Below are 19,869 nucleotides of genomic sequence, written 5' to 3' on the forward strand. Positions count from 1 at the left end.
ATTTTAGACGACCGCTTATTATTAAGGTAGGCCATCCATTAGATACTTAACAAACAATCGCTGAGGATTTTCGTTGAGTATATTCCTAGCGGGGGCGCCATCCATTATCCCGGAATATCCGCGGGCTATAGGGTTAATTAAATTTGTATAAGAACCATTTTTATAAGAACTCAGAGAACGCCCGAAATTTCACCAAATTCTATGAACATGTCGAGGCTCAGACTGTAACAAGATATTGTTTTGTTAGTGTGATGTGTTGCAAAGCGAAGTGTGGTGATGCTAGTGTGATTTGTTGCATAATGCAGAAGTATGTTGTGTTCATGAAATAACAACCATAAGTGTCATTAGTATTGTTCATGTGTCGTAATACTTATACAATAATATATGGTTCCTCAGAATTTCTTGCTATGAAGCAACCGTCAGGCTCTGGTGTTACCTAACAGTTCAACTCCCTTGATAATTCGTTGCATTTTATCGATTTATGTTAAAAGGGTGTCCATCAACCACTCCTTTGTTATTGTTTATCATTGAAAATACAAAAGTTTCTTTGCAAGGAAACTTCAAAATAACAATCTGCGGATGATGATACGTTATTGACGACGTTTTGACGATCTTGGTGACAAGCTTAAATTAGCCGATGGCAATGGGTGCTTTGTGTTTAGCAGGAGCATAATATGGCGGCGTGATTGGCCTTCTTTAAAGGGCGTATGCCATGAGTTTTTCGTGGGCCATGATCTATTCTGCTATCCGCCATAGATGAAAAAACGGAAGCCAGCCTGAAAAATCCCGCATATGAATCGTTTTGGTTCTCTCGGCCTGATATATTAAAGTGCTTATGTTTCCGACCTGGCGTAGCCCAAGGGAAACTTTAAGTTTAATACCCCACCCAAAAGATGTGAAACGCAGCCCCTATAAGCTTCACACGCACAGCGTCGTTTTTTTGACCGCGTCTGGGCTAACGTCACTTAAGTGCGGCGTACACGGAGAGGAAAATTTCACGCGTGCTCTTGCTCACTGGCTCGCGAGGCCAAAAACTCACAGTGTGCAGACGTCAATCGAAAAACAGGCGAGCAAACTACTCACGTCCTCCGCAGACGTTGCAACTTTCGTCGCGCGACTCCAAATTTTCAAGCAGGGAAGAATTTCGGCTTTGCTCGCGAGACGTGAGTTCGCTCGATCGACGCCCGAAAACAATGAGTTATTGGCCTTGCGAAAAATGCACGCGTGAAATTTTCCTTACCGTGTGCGCCCGGCTTTACAGGGTATTGATCGCTCGCTGGGAGGGGCAAAAGGAAGGAGCGAATTGAATAAGAGTGTTACCCCATGCCCAAACAACTGAGCTGTAGCCAAAGCTTTTAACATTCAGATTATCCTCAATCGTATTACGCCAAAGGTAATAGCACAATCTAATCCTCAGCTTCCTAAAATGGCCCCATCAATAACGAAAGTCTAAAAGATATAGTAGATCTTAACAATATAACCCCAAGGGTAAACTGACTATAAGATCTGTGTAAGCCCTGATAATGATATAGTACCACTTGCCCAAGTTTCTTATTGACTAAATCAAGTCATTAATGAGAATACTGAAAGGTAAAACTCAGTATTCGCCTTTTAAATGCAATATAAAAGCTTCACAACCACAAACGAAAGGGAATGTTATAAGTTGTTTTCACCAACGCAAGCGCAAAGCGGAAATGGAAGCTTTTCAGTGTTAAATTGCGTCGAAACGGATGTCTAGAAGTCTAGAGACACTAGAATCAAAATCAAACGCTGGATATAAACATTTGACACTGCAGTAGCTACTAAAAAAATAGAAAGCGTTGCTCTGAGCGCATTTAAAGTGCATCGGAAATCGCGGATTGGACGTGAGGCATCACACTGTGAATCGGATACAAAGGTAGGAGGCTTACTGCAATTAGAAAATAAGAAAAATTGAAAGAAAGATAATGAATAGGTATTATGTCTCTTATACTAGGGTGAGATTGCCGCGGGCTAGTGAATCCATCTCATGGCATTTGCGATGCTCTTTTCTTCTTCTTGTTTTCTTTGACTCGATTCTCTCCTTTTGCTTCGTCCTGTCTACTAACCATTAGTATAGAAGCCCATGGGAACACTTTACCTTGTTTTGAAAAATTGTTTTGTAAACTGAAATGTAAAAGTATAACCTTGTTATTCTAAAGGTGAAGAAATGGATAAATGAATTTAAGAAACTAATGTAAAAGGAGCCTACGCGGTGAGCGGCGGCAGTCCTTTTATGTCTCCATGATTCATATTTTGATTGACCAATAACAGGCTTATACTGTAGCTTTCATTTTGTCAACCAATAAGACTTTTCGTTCTTGAATATTTTTAAAACCACCCCTTGTCTTGTAGAGCATTTTGTGGGTCTCTTTTATTATCCTCGTAGCGTTTGGACTAACAGTTAGTTTATAAGTACATCAGACTTGTCATCTTTTAAACAAACCTATCCAATATAATCAGCGCTTTTTTAGCGAAAGGAGAATCTATAGTGGTCCAAAACTGGCATACTAGGGTATCGAAACCAGGACAATTATAGGGAAACCCTTGAGAGTTACGAACAGGAAAGGGAAAGCTAGCAGGAACTTACATCATCAACAAACTCAGTTCAGATAAATTCGGCTACAAATGTGGCAGAATTCTTCCCAAGAAGACGAAAGTGACGGCCTAAATGCCATGCAGACATGGAAAACGTCATAATATTACAGGTATTGGATGTAATGGCAAGGAGGTGAATGGATGGTGTTATCTTTAATCTTGTGTTTTGAGTATAATAGTTACCTTTCGTACTGAAAGTCGCTTGCATGTCTAATGATAGAGACATGATAGCGATGGATAAAAATGCCGCGACGCTGTCTTTTCTACAATAACTTCTTTCAATAACCTTTTTTCGCTGGGAAATTGATGCGAGACCATCGCCTAATTTGCGAAATGGATAAATCCTAATTCAAGTTGATTTAAAAAAAGAGGAGTGTGACGAGAAATTGGACAAGGTTTTGAGTGAGTATATATTTTTGCCTCGTTCAAGCAAAGAAGAAATAAGAGACGCCATATTTCAATACCTCAATTGGATTATTTTTATTTTTGTGTTTAAACGCCGGTAATGATAACTGGATCATTAGCCATTGCATTTGAAGCTAAAAAGTGCTTTAAAATGTGGCCCTGGGCTATGTAGGCGGCTGTAAAAATATTGCAAATTGATCAATTCATTTGTTGTCATTTTATATCAGAGAAGTGGTCGCTACATGCAATTACGAATGTAAACGGGGCAGAGGACGATTGCTGGAGTTGAATTCAGTAAATTCGAGGAAGCAGTACAAAAAACGTAAGCTATTCATTTGAAGGAAGTGTGAGTGAACGCAGGGTTCCCGGTTTCAAGGAAATCTGCCGAACACAGGGTTCCCGGTTTCAAGAAAATCTGCCGAACACAGGGTTCCCGGTTTCAAGGAAATCTGCCGAACACAGGGTACCCGTTTAAAGCTCTTTCCACGAGTGAGAAAACGATACCCGGTATATTCACCAAGCAAGGACTTGTGCGTTTCTACGACCAGGGTACATGTTAGGCTTTTCCAACTGAGAGACCTGTTTTTTTGTGACACAGGGTACCCGTATAATAAGGTTTTATAGTTGTCAACCACTTCAAGACGATTTTCAACAGCTCTAGGCCACATTATTCATAATGCCTACGAACAACAGCACGGATGATTTTAAGGAGTTCTCTATCTCGACTTTGGATATGGCGTTCGCGATTCCCTTCGCCCTGAACATGTGTCTTGGAGTGTGCGGTAACGCCCTGGTGATCACAGTCGTCAGGAGGTCACGTGCCATGCACACGACAACCAACTTCCTCCTCGTCAACCTCGCAGTCGGAGATATCATGATCCTCATATGGAATCCCCGGTGGATAAGTTTTGTAATTTACCCGGTGCACCCCCGGGGCACCCCCGGGGATTTGGTCTGTGTGTTATATACCGGGAATGCGATTATTACGGTTGTGGTGTCGGCGTCGATACTCACGCTTGTTGTTCTCGCAGTGGAGAGATATAACGCGTTAGTGAATGCCATGAAAGGAGTAAGAATATCCACAGAGAGGCTTCCATTTGTTATTGGAGGTATTTGGGGTCTAGCGGTCGCTGTTAGTATCCCCGACTTTCTAAATAACTACTTTAGCACGCAATATAAAAAGTGCTTGTGCCCGTTCAGTTTAGAATTAGCCTCGAAGTTATCCATTCATATTTACTGCACTATTACTCTCCTGGGTATTCTACCATTTCTCATACTTTCGTTCTGTTATTTCCAAATCCTCAAAGGGGTTTTTATCACAAATACGATATGCGCCGAGCAAAGCGTTCCGAGCACAGCAGACGATGCAATACGGAGAAAACTCGCTAAGCTATGCCTATCCGTCACATGCGCGTTTTACATTTGTTATTTGCCCTACGCGACGTTTCTCCTGTTTATCGCGTCTGTTGAGAAAGGTGTTCTCATTCAAAGGCAGGACATGTTTACGGCGATGCTTCGCGCGTGCGAGTTTTTTGTAACTCTTTCCTCAAGTCTCAACCCGGTGATTTACGCTTTCCAGAGTACGAGCTATCGACAAGGGTTTAAAGAAATCTGGGACGGACGAAAGCGATGCAGAACGAAATCAAGAAAGGTGGAAGTCAGCTTAAAGTTGGCTCGTATCTAGAGCCTTGATGTCCGCTGTGACAAAACGACCACCCCCTCACAACAAAACCCTACACAGGGGGGTACACAGGGTGGGTGCCCCCCCCCCCTACTTGGCTGCCCAGAAGTTGGTCATTTCTTATTGAAGGATCTTTGTAAATGCTATCCTTTTTCCATATGATATCGAAGACTTCGCATCCACTCGCCGGAGAATGAATACTTGAGGTTAATTCTCCTTACAGTAAGGAGAGAGATTACTCGAGGTAAATTCTCCCTACTTAAGAAGAGGGTTTGAGGTTATTTCCCCCTACACTAAGGAGAATAGGTTTTTGAAGATAATTCTCCTGAAAAGGAGGGTGGGATTTGAGGTAAATTCCCCCTACAGTAAGGAGAATGAGTTTTTTAAGTTTAATCTCCTAATAATAAGGAGAGTGGGATTAGAGGTAAATTCCCCCTACAGTAAGAATCTGTATTTGAGGTACATTCTCCCTACAGCAGGTACAATGGGTATTTATAGTGAAATTCTTCCTATACACTAGAGTATTTTGAGTATTTGAGGTAAATTCTCCCTACAGTAAGGAATAGGTATTTGAGGTAAATTCTCCCTACACTACAGGATTATGAGTATTTTAGGTAAATTCTCCCTGGCTATTTGAGGTAAATTCTCCCTAAACACAAAATACAAAAAATTATCACGTACTCAATTCACATTTATCATTCAAATATTGAGACGATAGCACGTACAATAAAGATATTTTTATTTAAAACTTAAGTTGGCATTTTGTTAATTGCATATTATCAAAAGTTTTTAAAGCAAAAGCGATGCAATTGTGTATACCATATTTATACCAAATACCATATTTATTTAGCAAAACTTATTTAAAAAGATGCCTATAAAACGCATTTTTTGTAAAGTAGAATTGTATAAAACAATACCTTTGTGTTATGCAAAGCATGTGAGCTCAAAATTTACAATTTTACATTCCGTAATATGTTTTATATATTGGTGACCCCAGGTTTATTCACATGGATCAAACCTTAACAGGCCTCAAATTATTGAAGAGGGCACTTAACAGAAACATTAAAAAAACATTGGGGGGGGGGCAAAGCCACGCCCCTACTGGCCATTTTTAAGTAACAATAAAAGATATTGGGGGGGAAGCGGTACGTGCCCCAGTGCCTTACCCCCTTCTACGGTCAAGTGGATTCGGGTGGAGGTACTCAAGCCCTATGTATTACAAGCACGTGTACGCCTACGTAATGTTTTTTTTAGTGAAGGTTGTAGGCAGCGTTGGCGCGCGGTCCCTTATCGTCGTAGTAAACGCTGTCCATGGATTTGCTACCGGATCGTTTCCTTACACAGCACATCAGTATCAGAGCAACGATGCAAATGAGAAGAAAGACGCCGAAAATGACAGTGAGACAAATCAGGGCGATACGCTCGTCCTCGTCTGCAGAGTAAGAATAACTGGTGTTTACGTAATTGGTCGAAATGACAAGCAAAAGCTGCTGCTGATGTGGTCACACATTCGCATTTTGTCACGCACGCACATATGTCACACTTGAATAATAATAACACATTTTCGCCACGCAGGCTCCATACGTCACGCCTCGCAAGTCACGCAGACTTCACATGGCATGCCTTACATGTTTGGTTTTCTCATTAAGCACCTTCCACACACCTCGCATAACTCACGCATTTTCATCACGCACTAATACATATCTTTCGCCTCGCAAGTCATCCATTCTTGTCACGCACTCATCACATGTCACGCCTTGCAAGTCACGCATACTCGTCACGCACGCTCCATGTGTCAGTCCTCGCAAGTCACGCATTCTCATCACGCACGCTTTATATGTCACGCCTCGTAAGTCACAAATTCTTGTCACGCACACTCCACATGTCACGCCTCGCAAATCACGCATTCGTGTTACGCAGCCTTCAATTGTCACGCCTCTCAAGTCACACATACTTGTCACGCGCTCCATGTGTTAGTCCTCACAAGTCACGCATTCATGTCACGCACCCTCCACACGTCACGCTTCGCAAGTCACGCCTACTCGTCACGCACACTTTTTTCATGACTTACCGTATCTATCCCTGATGGTGACCGGTGGTACTCCTGGTGTGGTTGGCATCTCTTCCGTTTGTGGAAGGTACCTTGTCCAGAAATCTGCCTTTTGAGCAAGAAAGTCAGAACTTACACCAGATTCTATGAAGGCTGCTTGGTAAACTTGACGATTTTCGCTGCTGTATTTTGGCCATTTCCCATGGGTTTTATTTTCATTTGGATTCCTGGAAGTTAAAAAAGAAGCCAAAAAAATAAGTACATTTAAACCGACATAGAAGCAAATCTTGGAAGAGAAGTAACCGAGCAAATTGGTTGTTTTTGTCATCTCCTTGTGGCTGACAATAAATAAAGCGAATGAGCAGTTTATGCGTAGTCTAGCTTTTTGATTGGTTGTTAGCTATTAAAGCGGCAATGTCCCCAGTTAACTCCCGTAGGGCCAACGGAAACTTCAACAGACAAGAGACAGAAAAATCCGCGCTATTTAGACACACTGCTTTTATAATTTTTAAATATTTTTCGCGTTTTCCGTTAAAATCATCGGAGATTGCTACGTAAACGACCGGAAGTAAACTGGTGACAATGCGGCTTTAAATCAGAGAACATACCACGGCATTTTTTACTTAATTCATAATCTTACTTAGTTCTTTTCTCATGGCCGGAAGTCCAGTGGTTACAATACATGATGAAATGTTATGAAATGTCTGACACACTTTAAATAACATTACACTTACCCTGTTATCACGAATTCCACCATTTGCTTCTGAAATCCAGATATAAACCCCTCCTTTCCTGTATTATTCATTACTGTAGAGTCACCAAACAAGTACATAGGAATCTGCTTGTATGGCACGTCCACGAATTCCGGTACACTTCGTCCCATTATATCCATCTTTTCCTTTTCATTCAATTGGAAAACATACACGCTAACGTTCTTCTTCTCTAAATCCTCCGCCATTTTTAGGGCGGGAATTCTAAAGAGACCGTCAGTCAATAGATTTAGAAAGCCTTTCAGCGTTTCAATACGTTCGTCTCTTTTCTCCCAGTTGGTGTATTCGTAAATCAAAGCGCTCGATGTGGAGTTGGTCCCGTGTTTGAGTATTTTGGTCTTGTAAACGAGGCTCTTAAAGTCGTTCTGCGAGATACCGCTTGAGAAGTTTAGGGACATGACTGTTCCTAGGACTATAAGAAAGCAAGGAGTTTTATAGTATTTCACTTATAAGCAATCTAAAGGATATACACCTATTCCAAAAAAGGTTGTCATTGCAAACGGCAAATCACGATTGACAAATAGCAGTTCTACGACCGACAGGACCCATGGATCCCAAATTATTTGTTCCAAATTAAAAAAATACAAGTAAAACATGCGACTATTCATTGAATGTAATGATATATGGTTCTGACATCGCTTGAGTCCAACCCATAAACACCTTTTGGTCGTAGAACTGCCATTTGGCAATAGCCGTTCGCCGTTTCGCGCTGGCAACCTTTATTGAAATAGGTGAATAAGGTTACAAAATCTGAAAAGGGAATTATCGGGAGAATGAGTCCCCGGGACGGGAGAAAGGTACCCTGGCAACTAGGCTAACATAGACAGGTGTGATGGTCCAATCCTTTAGGGTATAAAATTCTACAAAAACTGCTATCACCTATGGGTGGCGGGTTTATAATTTTTACGCTAAAGGATCATCACATCGTTATACCAATTGGAAATGAAGGTAGTGAATGTAGTCAGGAAAGATTTATGCTAGTTGGTGGCGTTCAATTCAGGAATACAGGAGAGCTAAAAAATATTTAGACTACAGTTGATGTGATATCTCTTAGGGGTAAAAATAGCTGTTTCCCACACCCAAAGTGCTATCTCTTAGGGTTGTAAACTTGATTTTGCAGACGATCACCCCTGTCTGTTTCTATGGGAATTTTTCATTGTTTTGGAGACCTATGAATAAAAGATGGCTAGTCATGGTACTATAGAGCGTCAAATCTATGACGATTTCCCAATGGTATCGAGCTCTCTGTAGCTCTTCAGTTAATTCACTGCAGAAGCTAAAAGGGTTACAGGATTTGCCGGAGAGGAGAGGGGGTTTTCTAGACTTACTAGAGGGATCAACTGCCGTTAAAAATAAGATAAAACCGGGGTATGACTTACAGGGTTGATAGTGCTGGAGGAACGAGGCTTCTTGCTTCTGCATACCGATCAAAAAGTCTTTTCCTGTCAGATTCATATTCTGGATGCGCGTCTTTAGTTCAACTGGAAATATAAATGTGACAAAGTTTCATAGTCTACTCAACAAAGGAAAAAAAATTACGGTTTTATAGTGTACACAGAGAACGGAAAACATTCCATACCGAAAACATAAGTTTTAAAAACCTTATTGAGATTGAGGTGTGAGAATTTGATAAAAGCTGAATTACAAAGCATGGCACACGTCGTATAATACCACGGCTATAGGAGGGGTTGGGGCACTTTGGGGTATGTGTCCCCCATCCCCAAAATTTTTGATAATATATAAGGGAATGACCAGTAGGGGCGTGGCTCTGCCTCGCACCCTCCTAATCTTACGTGGCCTGCTATGGCTCTGAATACACATCTATAACACAACTGCAACTGTTGATTGAGAATACTTTGTAAAATACCCAACCGACTACCCTAACCACACAGTAATATCTTTAACTGCATCTCAGAAGTGCGAAGTTCCTGGACAAGCATAGGGTAATACAGCACTTTTTTATATGGTTGAATGCCCCAAGAACACTGCAATTGCTGTGCCTTTGATGACTTTATCCATTATAACAATATATTGTATGACAATATATTGTTATAATATATTATATAACATATTCTTTATCCATTGGAACTAGATAAACAGAGGCAAATCTAAGGGCGGGCCGACGGGCCCCCCCCCTCCCCGATTTTAAGACATTTGGCTTAAAAATAACAGAATTGGGGATATACGGATAAACAATAAGTCCGCCACCTCTTTCTTGAAACTTTGGCTTCGGCTCCCCCCCCTTTTTTTAACTTCTGGATCCGCCCCTGGTCAAAGCCACTCTTAGCAAAAAGGCTGGGTCCGGTCCTGGGGACTGGGACTGAGATTGAAACAACTAGCGTTTCCTATTCCAGCAATCCCACAATTCCTTTCACCAGAATACCACATTGTCTTCCACCAAGCCATCAAGCCCAGCCCCCTTCCCCCCCCCCCCCCGTTTTGTATGGTAATCGGGGGCGGCTCTAGGGGTGTCCCGGACGAGCTTCTGGCAGCAATATTTTCAGATATTTGGCTTAGAAATAACAAGAAATATGAGGGAATCCACGGATGAACAATGAATCCGGCCTCCTTTTTTGAAGCCCTTGCTTCGGTCCCCCTCTTTGGAATTCCTGAATTCCTCCCTTGGCAATTACATGCAATAAATACAATCCGGGAGATATCAACCCACCTTCAGTAACAGGTCCAACCATAAGAGCGGGGAAGTGGTGACTTAGATTCTTTAATTCCGTTGCCAATTTGCTTGCTTCTTGTTTTTCAAGGCACGCTTTAACGTCATCATTAGAGCATCCGAGCGCGTTTTTCATCATTCTTACATACAAAGAGAGAACTGGGTCAAAAAACACTGTAAATGAGTCATAGGTTTACCACTATTGTTTTAAGCTTCTTTGAAAAAACAAACAGTCGAGTTATCAATCAGTTCAAGTCAGCCAGTCCGTCTTTTCGTGTGTTTATCCGTCCGTTAGTACCATTGGAATACGGGCTACCTAGTCGTGTAAGCGCGACGGTCTCTCGCACCGCTGTGTACCACTGCTTTCAACACACTGCTTTCAATATTGTGAAATATTTTTCGCGTTTTCCGTTAAAAATCATCGGATATTGTTAGGTAATCGACCGGAAGTAAACTGGTGACAATGCGGCTTTAACTCACTTGTGACACAAATTCGAATCAATTGATTCGAGTGAGTGAGTTGAAGTTATTCTCCCGTGTTTTCAGGCTTCTCATATAAGGACTATAAGCCGGAGGTCCCATCTTTTCAAGCTGCCCTACACTAACCTGAATCGAAGGGACGTAAAAATTCCGCTAACTTAAGTGACAGTGCTTACTAAACAATACACACAAAGGGGAACTTGGTGTGGAGCCTAGCTCTGTTGTGCCTTCCCAGGGCCGTAGCAGGCCGCGAAATATTGGGGGGCGGGCGCACAATACAAAGACATTAAAATATAAAATATCGGGGCACAGCCACGCCCTTACTGATCATTACTTTATAATTTTTCAAAATATGGGGGGGGGGGGGGGGGGGTACGTGCCCCCAGTGCCCCACACCCTGCTACGGCCCTGCTTTCGAATCAGTATAGCTGGTGGGAAGTTAGTACAAACAAGCCATTCAGTCAATGACTTAACAACTTACTCGATTCTCATGGCCATGTTTTCCTGAGTCAAGGGGCTGAAAGGCAAGTACCAGGAACCACTCCACAGCATGACACGTTTGTACAGACTCTGAACATCTGGGTCTGCGAGTAGTAATGACGTAATAGTTGCGCCAGCGATCGAGTTACCGGCGATGGTGACCATGCCTGCTGAGCCGCCAAATCTGAAAATGATGAAAATGTCGTTTTCCTAATGGTCTAGACAACCCTGGGCGAGCGGGTGGGGAACCTGTGGTGCTCTCAAATGTTAGGATCTGGAGGGGAATTAAAAATGGCGGCCTTCAAAATAGTAGTTAAAACTAATTCCTGAAAATTTACGGGGAAATTCTGGACGTAAGCGGTTCTAGGGCGATAAAAAAAGACTGAAGCGGACTTCCAAATATGGTATGAAAAGTCCTAGTTAGGAATTTACCGAGTGACCTTGAAAAACGACAGTTTTCAAAACGAGATTGATATCGGCACTTCTTTTCTATCTGAGCCTACGTGTGGCCGCTGAATCGCAAAAATATTGAAAATTCTTCGCGAGTAAGCGGTTACGTAGGCTTTACAATTTTTGGAAAAGAAATGACCTCTTTTAGACTATCAACACGGGACTTCCTGCGCCTACCCCGAACTAATTCGAGCATGTTCAGGAGTCTGGAAATGTATAGAAATTCAACCTGAAGGAGAAGGATATTAATTTTCCCAGCCGACGTGCGAGCCCACGTTGCTTGGCTCCCACATCGCGGGTTCACACAAACGAGCTGGAAATCAAGCCTACGAGTCAATTGGGTGTAAATTCTATCTAGGATTCGAGTTTACGAGATCCAACTTTATCTTACATCCATGATCAGCTTTATCTAGTCATTTTACGGTTTCCCATCATCTTCGGAAACCCTTCACTCCGAAACTTCGGAAGTCTTTGAGTTGAACTTTTAAATAGGAGGTGTTGATAACAAAAAAAATGGAATAGCTAAATGATAGTAGGAACTTAAAGGTACGGTAATTCGAGGACCAAAATCGTACAACTTTAGTGGTATCATTTGTTGTTGTTCCGCCATCTTTTTTTCCTTGACACTGTTGTGTCATTTTCGTTCCAGCAATCACAAACAATATTGCAACTACTTGTGTTAGCCTAAAGTCACTTAGCTGCGAGATAAGCTGATAAGTTTTTGATTGTTGTATTGATAAGGGCAGCATCTCCAAAGTTTTGCCTAAAAAGTAGAACCATCTTCTACTTTCTGCAGCAAACTTTCCCAACTTACAACAAGAGAAGTTGTTGCGACAAAAGATGGTTCGCCGCTAGTAAAACGCAGCAATGCTGCCATAAAAGTTGTACGATTTTGCTGCTCGTACCTTAAAATCCTTATTATTGCCAACATACAGGCTTGTCTTTCATAAATTATGGATAATAAACAAATGAGGTTGCCTGGGCTAAGATTGTGCTGTCGAAATACGGACTCCGCCTGCCTTGTGATTCTCGGTCTTTCGAGTCATCGCGATGTCAATAGAGCATGGTTTATCAAATGAATAAATAATCATTTGTTATTCAACAAAACTGTGTTGTAAATGCAAAGAAAAATAGCCTACGAATATAAGCAAAACGTAGCAAAGGAAAGGAGCAAAAAAAAACTATGTCAACAAATTCTGTATGTTATTTTACAAACAGAGTTTTGAGGTTTTTCGCAGGAAAATTTCACATTAGGAGCCAATATAAGATTGTCTTGCAATAAATGATATCTCATACAGAAAACATTTGAAGAATAACTGGCAATGTAAAATTACTGTTCGTCGGTCGCCTTAAAGCATAAACTTTACTTTGTTTTTATTGCAAACATACCCTTTAATATTCCTATTCACCCATTTCAGTACGGCTTTCGCATCTTCCACTCCCAGATTCTGCGAAATATTAATCTTGCTGTTGCCCAAGAATCCAAACGCGCCAAGTCTATAGTTAAATGTGACGACAACCACTTTTTGATTTGATGCTAAAACGCTGCCATCGACATCATTACTGCTTCCTGCGACAAAGAAGTCACCACCAATATAAACAAGTACTGGAAGGGATGAGTTTTCGTTCGCATCATGAGGAGTATGTACATTCAGAGTTAGGCAGTCTTCGGTGCTGTTCACATCAAATGGCAATCCCTCTTTTAGCTCGAATTGCGCGCAGTATTTAGGGTTTGCCATAGTGTAGTTGTTTGTTTCGTTAGTTGGGAGAAGTGGTTGTGGAAGTGAGAAACGCTTTGTAGTTCCCGCGTATGGTATGCCATAGTAAACATTGGCGCTACCCTTAGTTCCACCTCGTGCCATTCCTGATTCAATCCGAACAACATTTGCTTCAGAAACGATTGCAAATGCGAAGAGCATTGAGAAAACGGTTAAGGCATTCATAGCCGTAATTCTGGGCCCGGTTGTTGTGCGCCTTGCCAGTGCTCTCGGTTGAGTAAAGCACAGACAGAAAAGCATTCCTTACAAATGACGCCTCATTTAATTATGGAAAACACTCGAGGACACACAAAGGAAGTAAAGCGTAAATTTAGTAGATGAAAGAACACACGTTTTTATTATGGTATTAAAAATCCCTTTTAGCATTGAATTTTTATTCTATTTACTTTGGTGATTATTTATTTCTGGTATCATTCTAGCCGTTAATTTTGCGAATGGCATTGAGGGGGGATAAAAATAGAGGTGACTAATAATCAATGACAGATTGATATTGGCCTTTTTGGCGTTTAGTATAACTCCATGACGATGAAAAGCGATCGACGTTTAACAACCTAAGTGTAGGTTCGTGTATTTTTTAGTTATGAATCCGTGCGAGTGATTCTATTTTACTGGCATTGTCACAAATTGCCTGCGGCCCACTGGATGTTTATTTGCCATGAAAACTAATTTATCCTATAAAAGGTCTCACTTAAACAAGCTTCCTGGTGGCCATTTTCATATGTATTCTTGTGCAGCCACAGAAGTCCAAAAAAGTTGCAAGAGCTGCATCCTGAGTGACACTAGGCAAATGTTTTTAGATACACCGACGGGGGGGGGGGGGGATTTTTACTCTGAAATACTGCGAAGTTGCCCTCCCTTTCCGAGTTGATGGATCCAGTCAACTTCAGAGTCTGATATACATAATTTTTTTTAAAATGTAAAATCGTGTAAAATGGTGCAGTTTTTTTTTCAAAATCACCCCCCCCCCCCTCCTCAAAAGTCAAATGGTCCTTCCCTAAGGACGCCTGTGAAGGAGTATGCATTTGTATATATTTGTTATTGTTAAGAATGTTTTTCTGTATAAAAAGGGATAATGTCCAACGTATAAAACATTGTATGTATACATATCGTTTTGTGGATTTGCAGGCTTCACCACTGTTTAGAAGTTTATTTCGATTTGTTCCTGTAACTGAAAATAAACAAGTATCTATTATGGTTTATAAGACATAAGTATGAAACACAATAATAATTTGGCTTAATATTTATTATTTTTTTTACAAACTAGATCATGTCAGTAAATATTATCAAAAGTGAAAAGTACGGCTCCTAAAAATATAAGAGCCCCCATCCCCCCTTTGAAGGGCCATTTTTTTTTCAGAGCCTCCCCTTTATTATTTCGATTTGTTCCTGTAACTGAAAATAAACAAGTATCTATTATGGTTTATAAGACATAAGTATGAAACACAATAATAATTTGGCTTAATATTTATTATTTTTTTTACAAACTAGATCATGTCAGTAAATATTATCAAAAGTGAAAAGTACGGCTCCTAAAAATATAAGAGCCCCCCCCCCCCCCCCTTTGAAGGGCCATTTTTTTTTCAGAGCCTCTCCTTTTGGTGGTTTAAAATCTCCGGAGCCCTCCACCCCCGGTGTATTTATTGAACACTCCCTTAGCTTTGCGCTGTTATTGGTTTAGTGCGTATTTGCCTATGTATCTCCTGTATGCTTTTTGGACGCCTGGTGCTTTTCATCTTCGGGGCCTCTTTCTCCCCCCCCCCCCCCCCCTCGGGGACTCCTTTCTTTCTCGCGCGCTCCCTGTGTACCCGATCTCCGCGAATCCGCTGGTTCCCCGAGGATGGGTGATTTTCGGCGCTCTCTCATTGTTTGACGGTCTAACGGGCAGTAACTGCGAAATGGCTTCCGTCTCCATAATCAAGTCTTAACCACAGGTGTCGCAAGCTCACAGTACGCTAAGTTGTGACTCTTAGCTTGTAGTAAACATTAGGAGCCGTTCATTCTACTATGAAATAAAATCTTAAAAAACGTTGATGATATTCGTACTTGGTTATTGTGTCTTCAATGTACTTTATTCTTCTTTATTTTCGCGCATCTTTTGAATTTAAAAATTTCAAGAAAGTATTCTCGGCACATTTCGCGAGTACTTAATTTCGCGGTCGCGAAGAAAAATATGAGTTTTAAGGGGATTTAATTTGAATCTCAAGTGAATTTTTTTTGTTTTTACAAAAAATTCTCACCAAAATAGCTAAGAATTTCACCCAGACTATCTTATTCTGCTTAATTTTCGCGCCTACTTAAATTCGCGTTTTTTGCGAAACAAGACCAATATAATTGACCAAAACCATCAAGCTGTCCCATAGCGGCAGCTGAATTTGAGTTGCTGTGAAAGTCAGTCTTACTGCCGAATCCGTTGTTTCGCGACCCGCGTTTTCAAAACACGATTTGTTTTTGTTTTTTGTTCCGTCAGTAAAACCATTCTAAGCCAATCAGAGTCTCGCTTTGTGCACTTCCCTGGTTATCCTCTGGACGGAAACCAGTGTCGCCACAGAAAGCCAGGCAACTGCACTAGGCGAGAGATGGCAAGAATCTGATTGGACTAGAATAATTTGACTGGCGGAACAGAAAATCCCAAAAGACAAAAACAAAAACAACATAAAATCAAAATCTGCACTTTTGCACTTACGTGATATTTTCTTAGTAACGGTATAAAATGATAGAAAAACATGCATCATTTGCCTTCTTCGGCCCATTTTCTAAATTTGTGGTTAGCGGTAATTGTACCTTGATATAAGATCTGGTCATTTAAGAGAAATAATCTGCTAGTACGCCTACGCTTTTACGGGAGTTTTCTTAATTTACCCTATCCAGAGTTGTCATTTTTTTACAGATACGCTTATTTAAAAAAAGCACGGATATAAACATTCTATGGTCTTGTCCATTTGGACTTTTTCGAGATCAAAAATAGTCTCATTCTGTTTAATCATGGTCCATTTCGACAATCTGCGAATAACTGGACGAAACTTGTCGACGAAATGGACGATTACTTGCAGTCTCTTGACCTGGTTGAGCGGCCCGCAAATGCTCGGCAAAGTATGAACGAAGCGTGGAGTTCGACATTTCATGCATCGTTCATTATGTGCACTCGCATGTCGCCTTTTGCGAATTTGTTCAAGCTCGAGGCCATCGTTTGACGGTTCTAAATAACGGTTTTTAAAGTCAAAACTTTTCGTTTTGGCTTAATGGCAAAAAGAAAAAAGGGAATTGCATCTACTTTTTTTCTCCTTGCACAGCTGTTATGGCGAAAACGAGGTGTCGAACTCCACGCTTCGTCCATACTGTGCCGAGCATTTGCGGGTCACTCAATGCACAGCTTTTCAAGCTAAAAAACATCTCTTGGCTAATCTTAATAATCGTGGAAGTGTTTCAAAGCCAGAAACTTGTTATTTAGGCTAAAAATCGAGAAATTAGGAGACAGCCGTGCAGCTAGTTTTTTTTCCTCCTGCAAGCCGTGCAAGTAGACACTGCGAATTTACTATGCACTCTGATGCTCCCCGTAAATTTACCATGCTCTCTGATGCTCTCCGTAAAGTTACCATGCTCTCTGTGCTCTTCGTAAAACTACCACGCTCTCTGATGCTATCCGTAAATTTACCGTTCTCTCCGATGCTCTCCGTAAATTTACTATGCTCTCTGATGTTCCCCGTAAATTTATCATGCTATCTGATGCTCTCCGTAAAGTTACCATGCTCTCTGTGCTCTTCGTAAAATTACCACGCTCTCTGATGCTATCCGTAAATTTACCGTTCTCTTTGAGGCTCTCCGTAAATTTATCACGCTCGCTGGTGTTCTCAGTAAATTTACAATTCTTTCTGATGCTCTCCGTAAAGTAACCATGCTCTCTGTGCTCTCCGTAAATTTACCACTCTCGCTGGTGTTCTCAGTAAATTTACCATGCTCTCTGATGCTCTCCGTAAATTAACCACGCTCTGAGTCCGTAAATTTACCACGCTCGCTGGTGTTCTCAGTAAATTTACCACGCTCTCTGATGCTTTTCGTAAACTTACCACGCTCTCTGATGCTGTTCGTAAATTTACCATGCTCTCTGGTGCTTCTCGTACCAACAGACCAAGGTAAATTTACAGAGAACATCAGAACAAGATAAATTTATGAGGAGCATTAAATAAATTCAGGAGGAGAATCAGAGCAAGAAACTTACTGAAAGAATCAGAAGTGTGACGCACTCCGAGCTGCTTATATCGCTGGCGAACGAACAACGCCGACGCGCTAGCCGTGATAATCGCAGGAAACGACATACGGAAATCAAAAATAAATAAATCTGACACACGAAAACCTTCTGGCTGATCCGTAAGAGCTGGATAAGTTGCTTTTTTGTTGTTAATTTGCGCCAACAGCCGGAGTGCGCGCTACTTTGGCACCCAAAAAGTTATGTGATCAAAGTTAGTGCAAGTTGCCTATCATCATTAGCTAGCTAACGTTAGAGTTCAGGTGCTTCAGGCTTCAGTAGTTGGAAAGTGAAAATGCTAGTCACGTGACGGGAGTTGCGTGACAGATGCTTGAGTCTCTGCCGCTGATCTTCTTGGCTTGGTTCTGGGAATAAAACATCTGCGTCTTGTCTCCCATAACAACCTCTTAAAAAAAAAACGTTTTTAGAACCAATATAATTAAACTCTTTTTATTGGTAATAATTAACGGGAACTAGGTTTGAGAGTATCCTTCGACCCCGAATGACTGTGTCTTCACATCGTATAAACTTATTATGTGAGCTTGAATTATGACATAAGTACTTTCGATGAAAAAAATGTTGTAGACAGGGGTGATCACTATCTTTTAGGTTATAAAATCCTACCAACCGCTATCCCTTATGGGGTATTCAAAAATTATTCCACCTCTGTTATCCATAAGGGGTCCCCACACTAGTGGATCATGATATCCTTAGAACAACTGGACATGAAAGTTGTCAGAAAAGAGATGTGCAGTATCAAAGAAAATCAGGAAAAACAGAAAAAAATGTTTTTTTAGTGCTTTTAAGCACTAAAATTGCATGGACCACTCCCATCTATCAAGAATTAAAAAAATGGCTGTTGACCACACCCAAAGAGTTAAAATTGATTTTGCTGACAATCACTTATCCCTGTTTGCTTTTATGGGAGTCTCCCCATGCTATGAAACCACCTTTTAAATAAACAGAAATAAGATTGTCGAAAAAAAACTAATGAAAAAAGTGTCCTCAATTTGATGCAGTCATTTTCATGTACACAGCAGATAATTAAGGAATTCTGAACATATATCCATTTTTTTCTAGAAAAACATTTTTTTTGCAATCATTATTTTTTTTGTCTATTTTTCAATGCTATAATGATACTTTTTTTTATTGAAGATTGGAAAATATGAGGCAGGCCTTTGAAACTTGTTAATAGATCTCTGGCTAATGAATACATAGGCCTATTAAATTATAGCGTCCTTTTACAGTAAATGAAAGTCTGTTGTTTATGCAAGTATGAAATGATTTTACCTGGTTTTCTTGGCGCAAACATCCTGCAGCAAGATTCCTGCCATTCAGCTGAGGCTTTACTCTTTTGGGCAAGTGTGTATATTACTATCCACTGAAAACAGCTTGCCACCCTGGCTGCCATTCTGTTTCTGCTGTCTTGTTGTGGCTATGGGCAAGTCACTTTATTTGCTCAGCAGTGAGGCTAGGCATCTATAATTTTATTAATAGAGAGTCATAATTCTTACAGTTACTTTGGAATACCCAGGGGGCTGTTAATTAAGAATCATCATTCACCATTTGATATCACTGATGGGGTTGTCAACACAAATCCCTAGAAAATAAAATTGCAGCAAAAGATAATCCCTTGCTTTATGCAGAAAGCATAAAGCCAAAGAATGAAATAACAGTTTAGTGTTTTCTTTTGCTTTCATATTATCTTTCTCTAATGATTTGTGCCAAGTCATTATTATTGATTCATTTAGCTTTGCTTCTTGGCCACCCGTTTACATGGACCATTTTGCATCTATTGACAAATATAAATTTACATATCACACCTAAATGTATATAAGCTGAGCTGTTCGAGTTTGTCACATTTTTTCTCCAGCTCCTTGATATATTTGCTGGTTGATAAAAAACAGTTTATCAACCAGCTATCTGGTCATGGTCAGAGTGAAATGATGTAAATGGAACACTGGCCTGTAGATTAAGAATAAAAAAATTTCCTGACTTTAACATGTATAGATTTTATTTAGAGATACCATAATGCTACAGTATTGGTATTTCTAGTAGATGGTAATAAGATAATCTCCAATAAAAACACTTGTTTTATTTAGAAGAGTTCCGGTTTTAATAGTTGTCAGGATTTAGCTTAATTACCCCTTCTGAAAGGTGTAACATAGTGCATTTTTAAATGGTATTCCAAAAAAAAAATAAAAATGCCCGTTTTACTTACTAAAAATAATGAAGTGCCAGATTATTC

At 40.6% G+C, this 19,869-nt stretch overlaps 2 protein-coding genes and 1 long non-coding RNA gene across 3 annotated transcripts; 1 reads left to right on the forward strand and 2 right to left on the reverse strand.

The window, feature by feature from the left end:
• Positions 1 to 1,316: 1,316 nt before the first annotated feature.
• LOC5514710 (galanin receptor type 1) lies at positions 1,317 to 5,450 on the forward strand. The gene is made up of 2 exons (XM_032384308.2): positions 1,317 to 2,726; positions 3,249 to 5,450. Exon 2 carries the CDS (start codon positions 3,698 to 3,700, stop codon positions 4,703 to 4,705), a length of 1,008 nt encoding a protein of 335 aa, XP_032240199.1. The 5' UTR covers positions 1,317 to 2,726; positions 3,249 to 3,697; the 3' UTR covers positions 4,706 to 5,450.
• On the reverse strand, positions 5,425 to 13,634 carry LOC5514694 (carboxylesterase 5A). The gene is made up of 7 exons (XM_001634856.3): positions 12,990 to 13,634; positions 11,152 to 11,334; positions 10,191 to 10,330; positions 8,902 to 9,003; positions 7,487 to 7,934; positions 6,774 to 6,979; positions 5,425 to 6,134 (listed from the first exon to the last, which is right to left on the reverse strand). Exons 1-7 carry the CDS (start codon positions 13,616 to 13,618, stop codon positions 5,953 to 5,955), a joined length of 1,890 nt encoding a protein of 629 aa, XP_001634906.3. The 5' UTR covers positions 13,619 to 13,634; the 3' UTR covers positions 5,425 to 5,952.
• Positions 13,635 to 16,031: 2,397 nt separating this feature from the next.
• On the reverse strand, positions 16,032 to 19,296 carry LOC116605471. Its single transcript, XR_007314254.1, has 2 exons — positions 18,912 to 19,296; positions 16,032 to 18,027 (listed from the first exon to the last, which is right to left on the reverse strand). It is a non-coding gene; the product is annotated as an uncharacterized LOC116605471 (long non-coding RNA).
• Positions 19,297 to 19,869: the final 573 nt, after the last annotated feature.

Source organism: Nematostella vectensis, chromosome 11 (assembly GCF_932526225.1).
Source record: "Nematostella vectensis chromosome 11, jaNemVect1.1, whole genome shotgun sequence".
Lineage (NCBI taxonomy): Eukaryota > Metazoa > Cnidaria > Anthozoa > Actiniaria > Edwardsiidae > Nematostella > Nematostella vectensis.

Coding starts and splice junctions, on each gene's coding strand:
- LOC5514710 (XM_032384308.2), top strand. CDS start 3,698: ATGCCTACGAACAACAGCACGGATGATTTTAAGGAGTTCTCTATCTCG.
- LOC5514694 (XM_001634856.3), bottom strand. CDS start 13,618: ATGCTTTTCTGTCTGTGCTTTACTCAACCGAGAGCACTGGCAAGGCGC. Junction 9,004..10,190: donor GGTTGGACCTGTTACTGAAG/GTGGGTTGATAT, acceptor TTATATTTCCAG/TTGAACTAAAGACGCGCATC. Junction 7,935..8,901: donor CCTCCAGCACTATCAACCCT/GTAAGTCATACC, acceptor GCTTTCTTATAG/TCCTAGGAACAGTCATGTCC.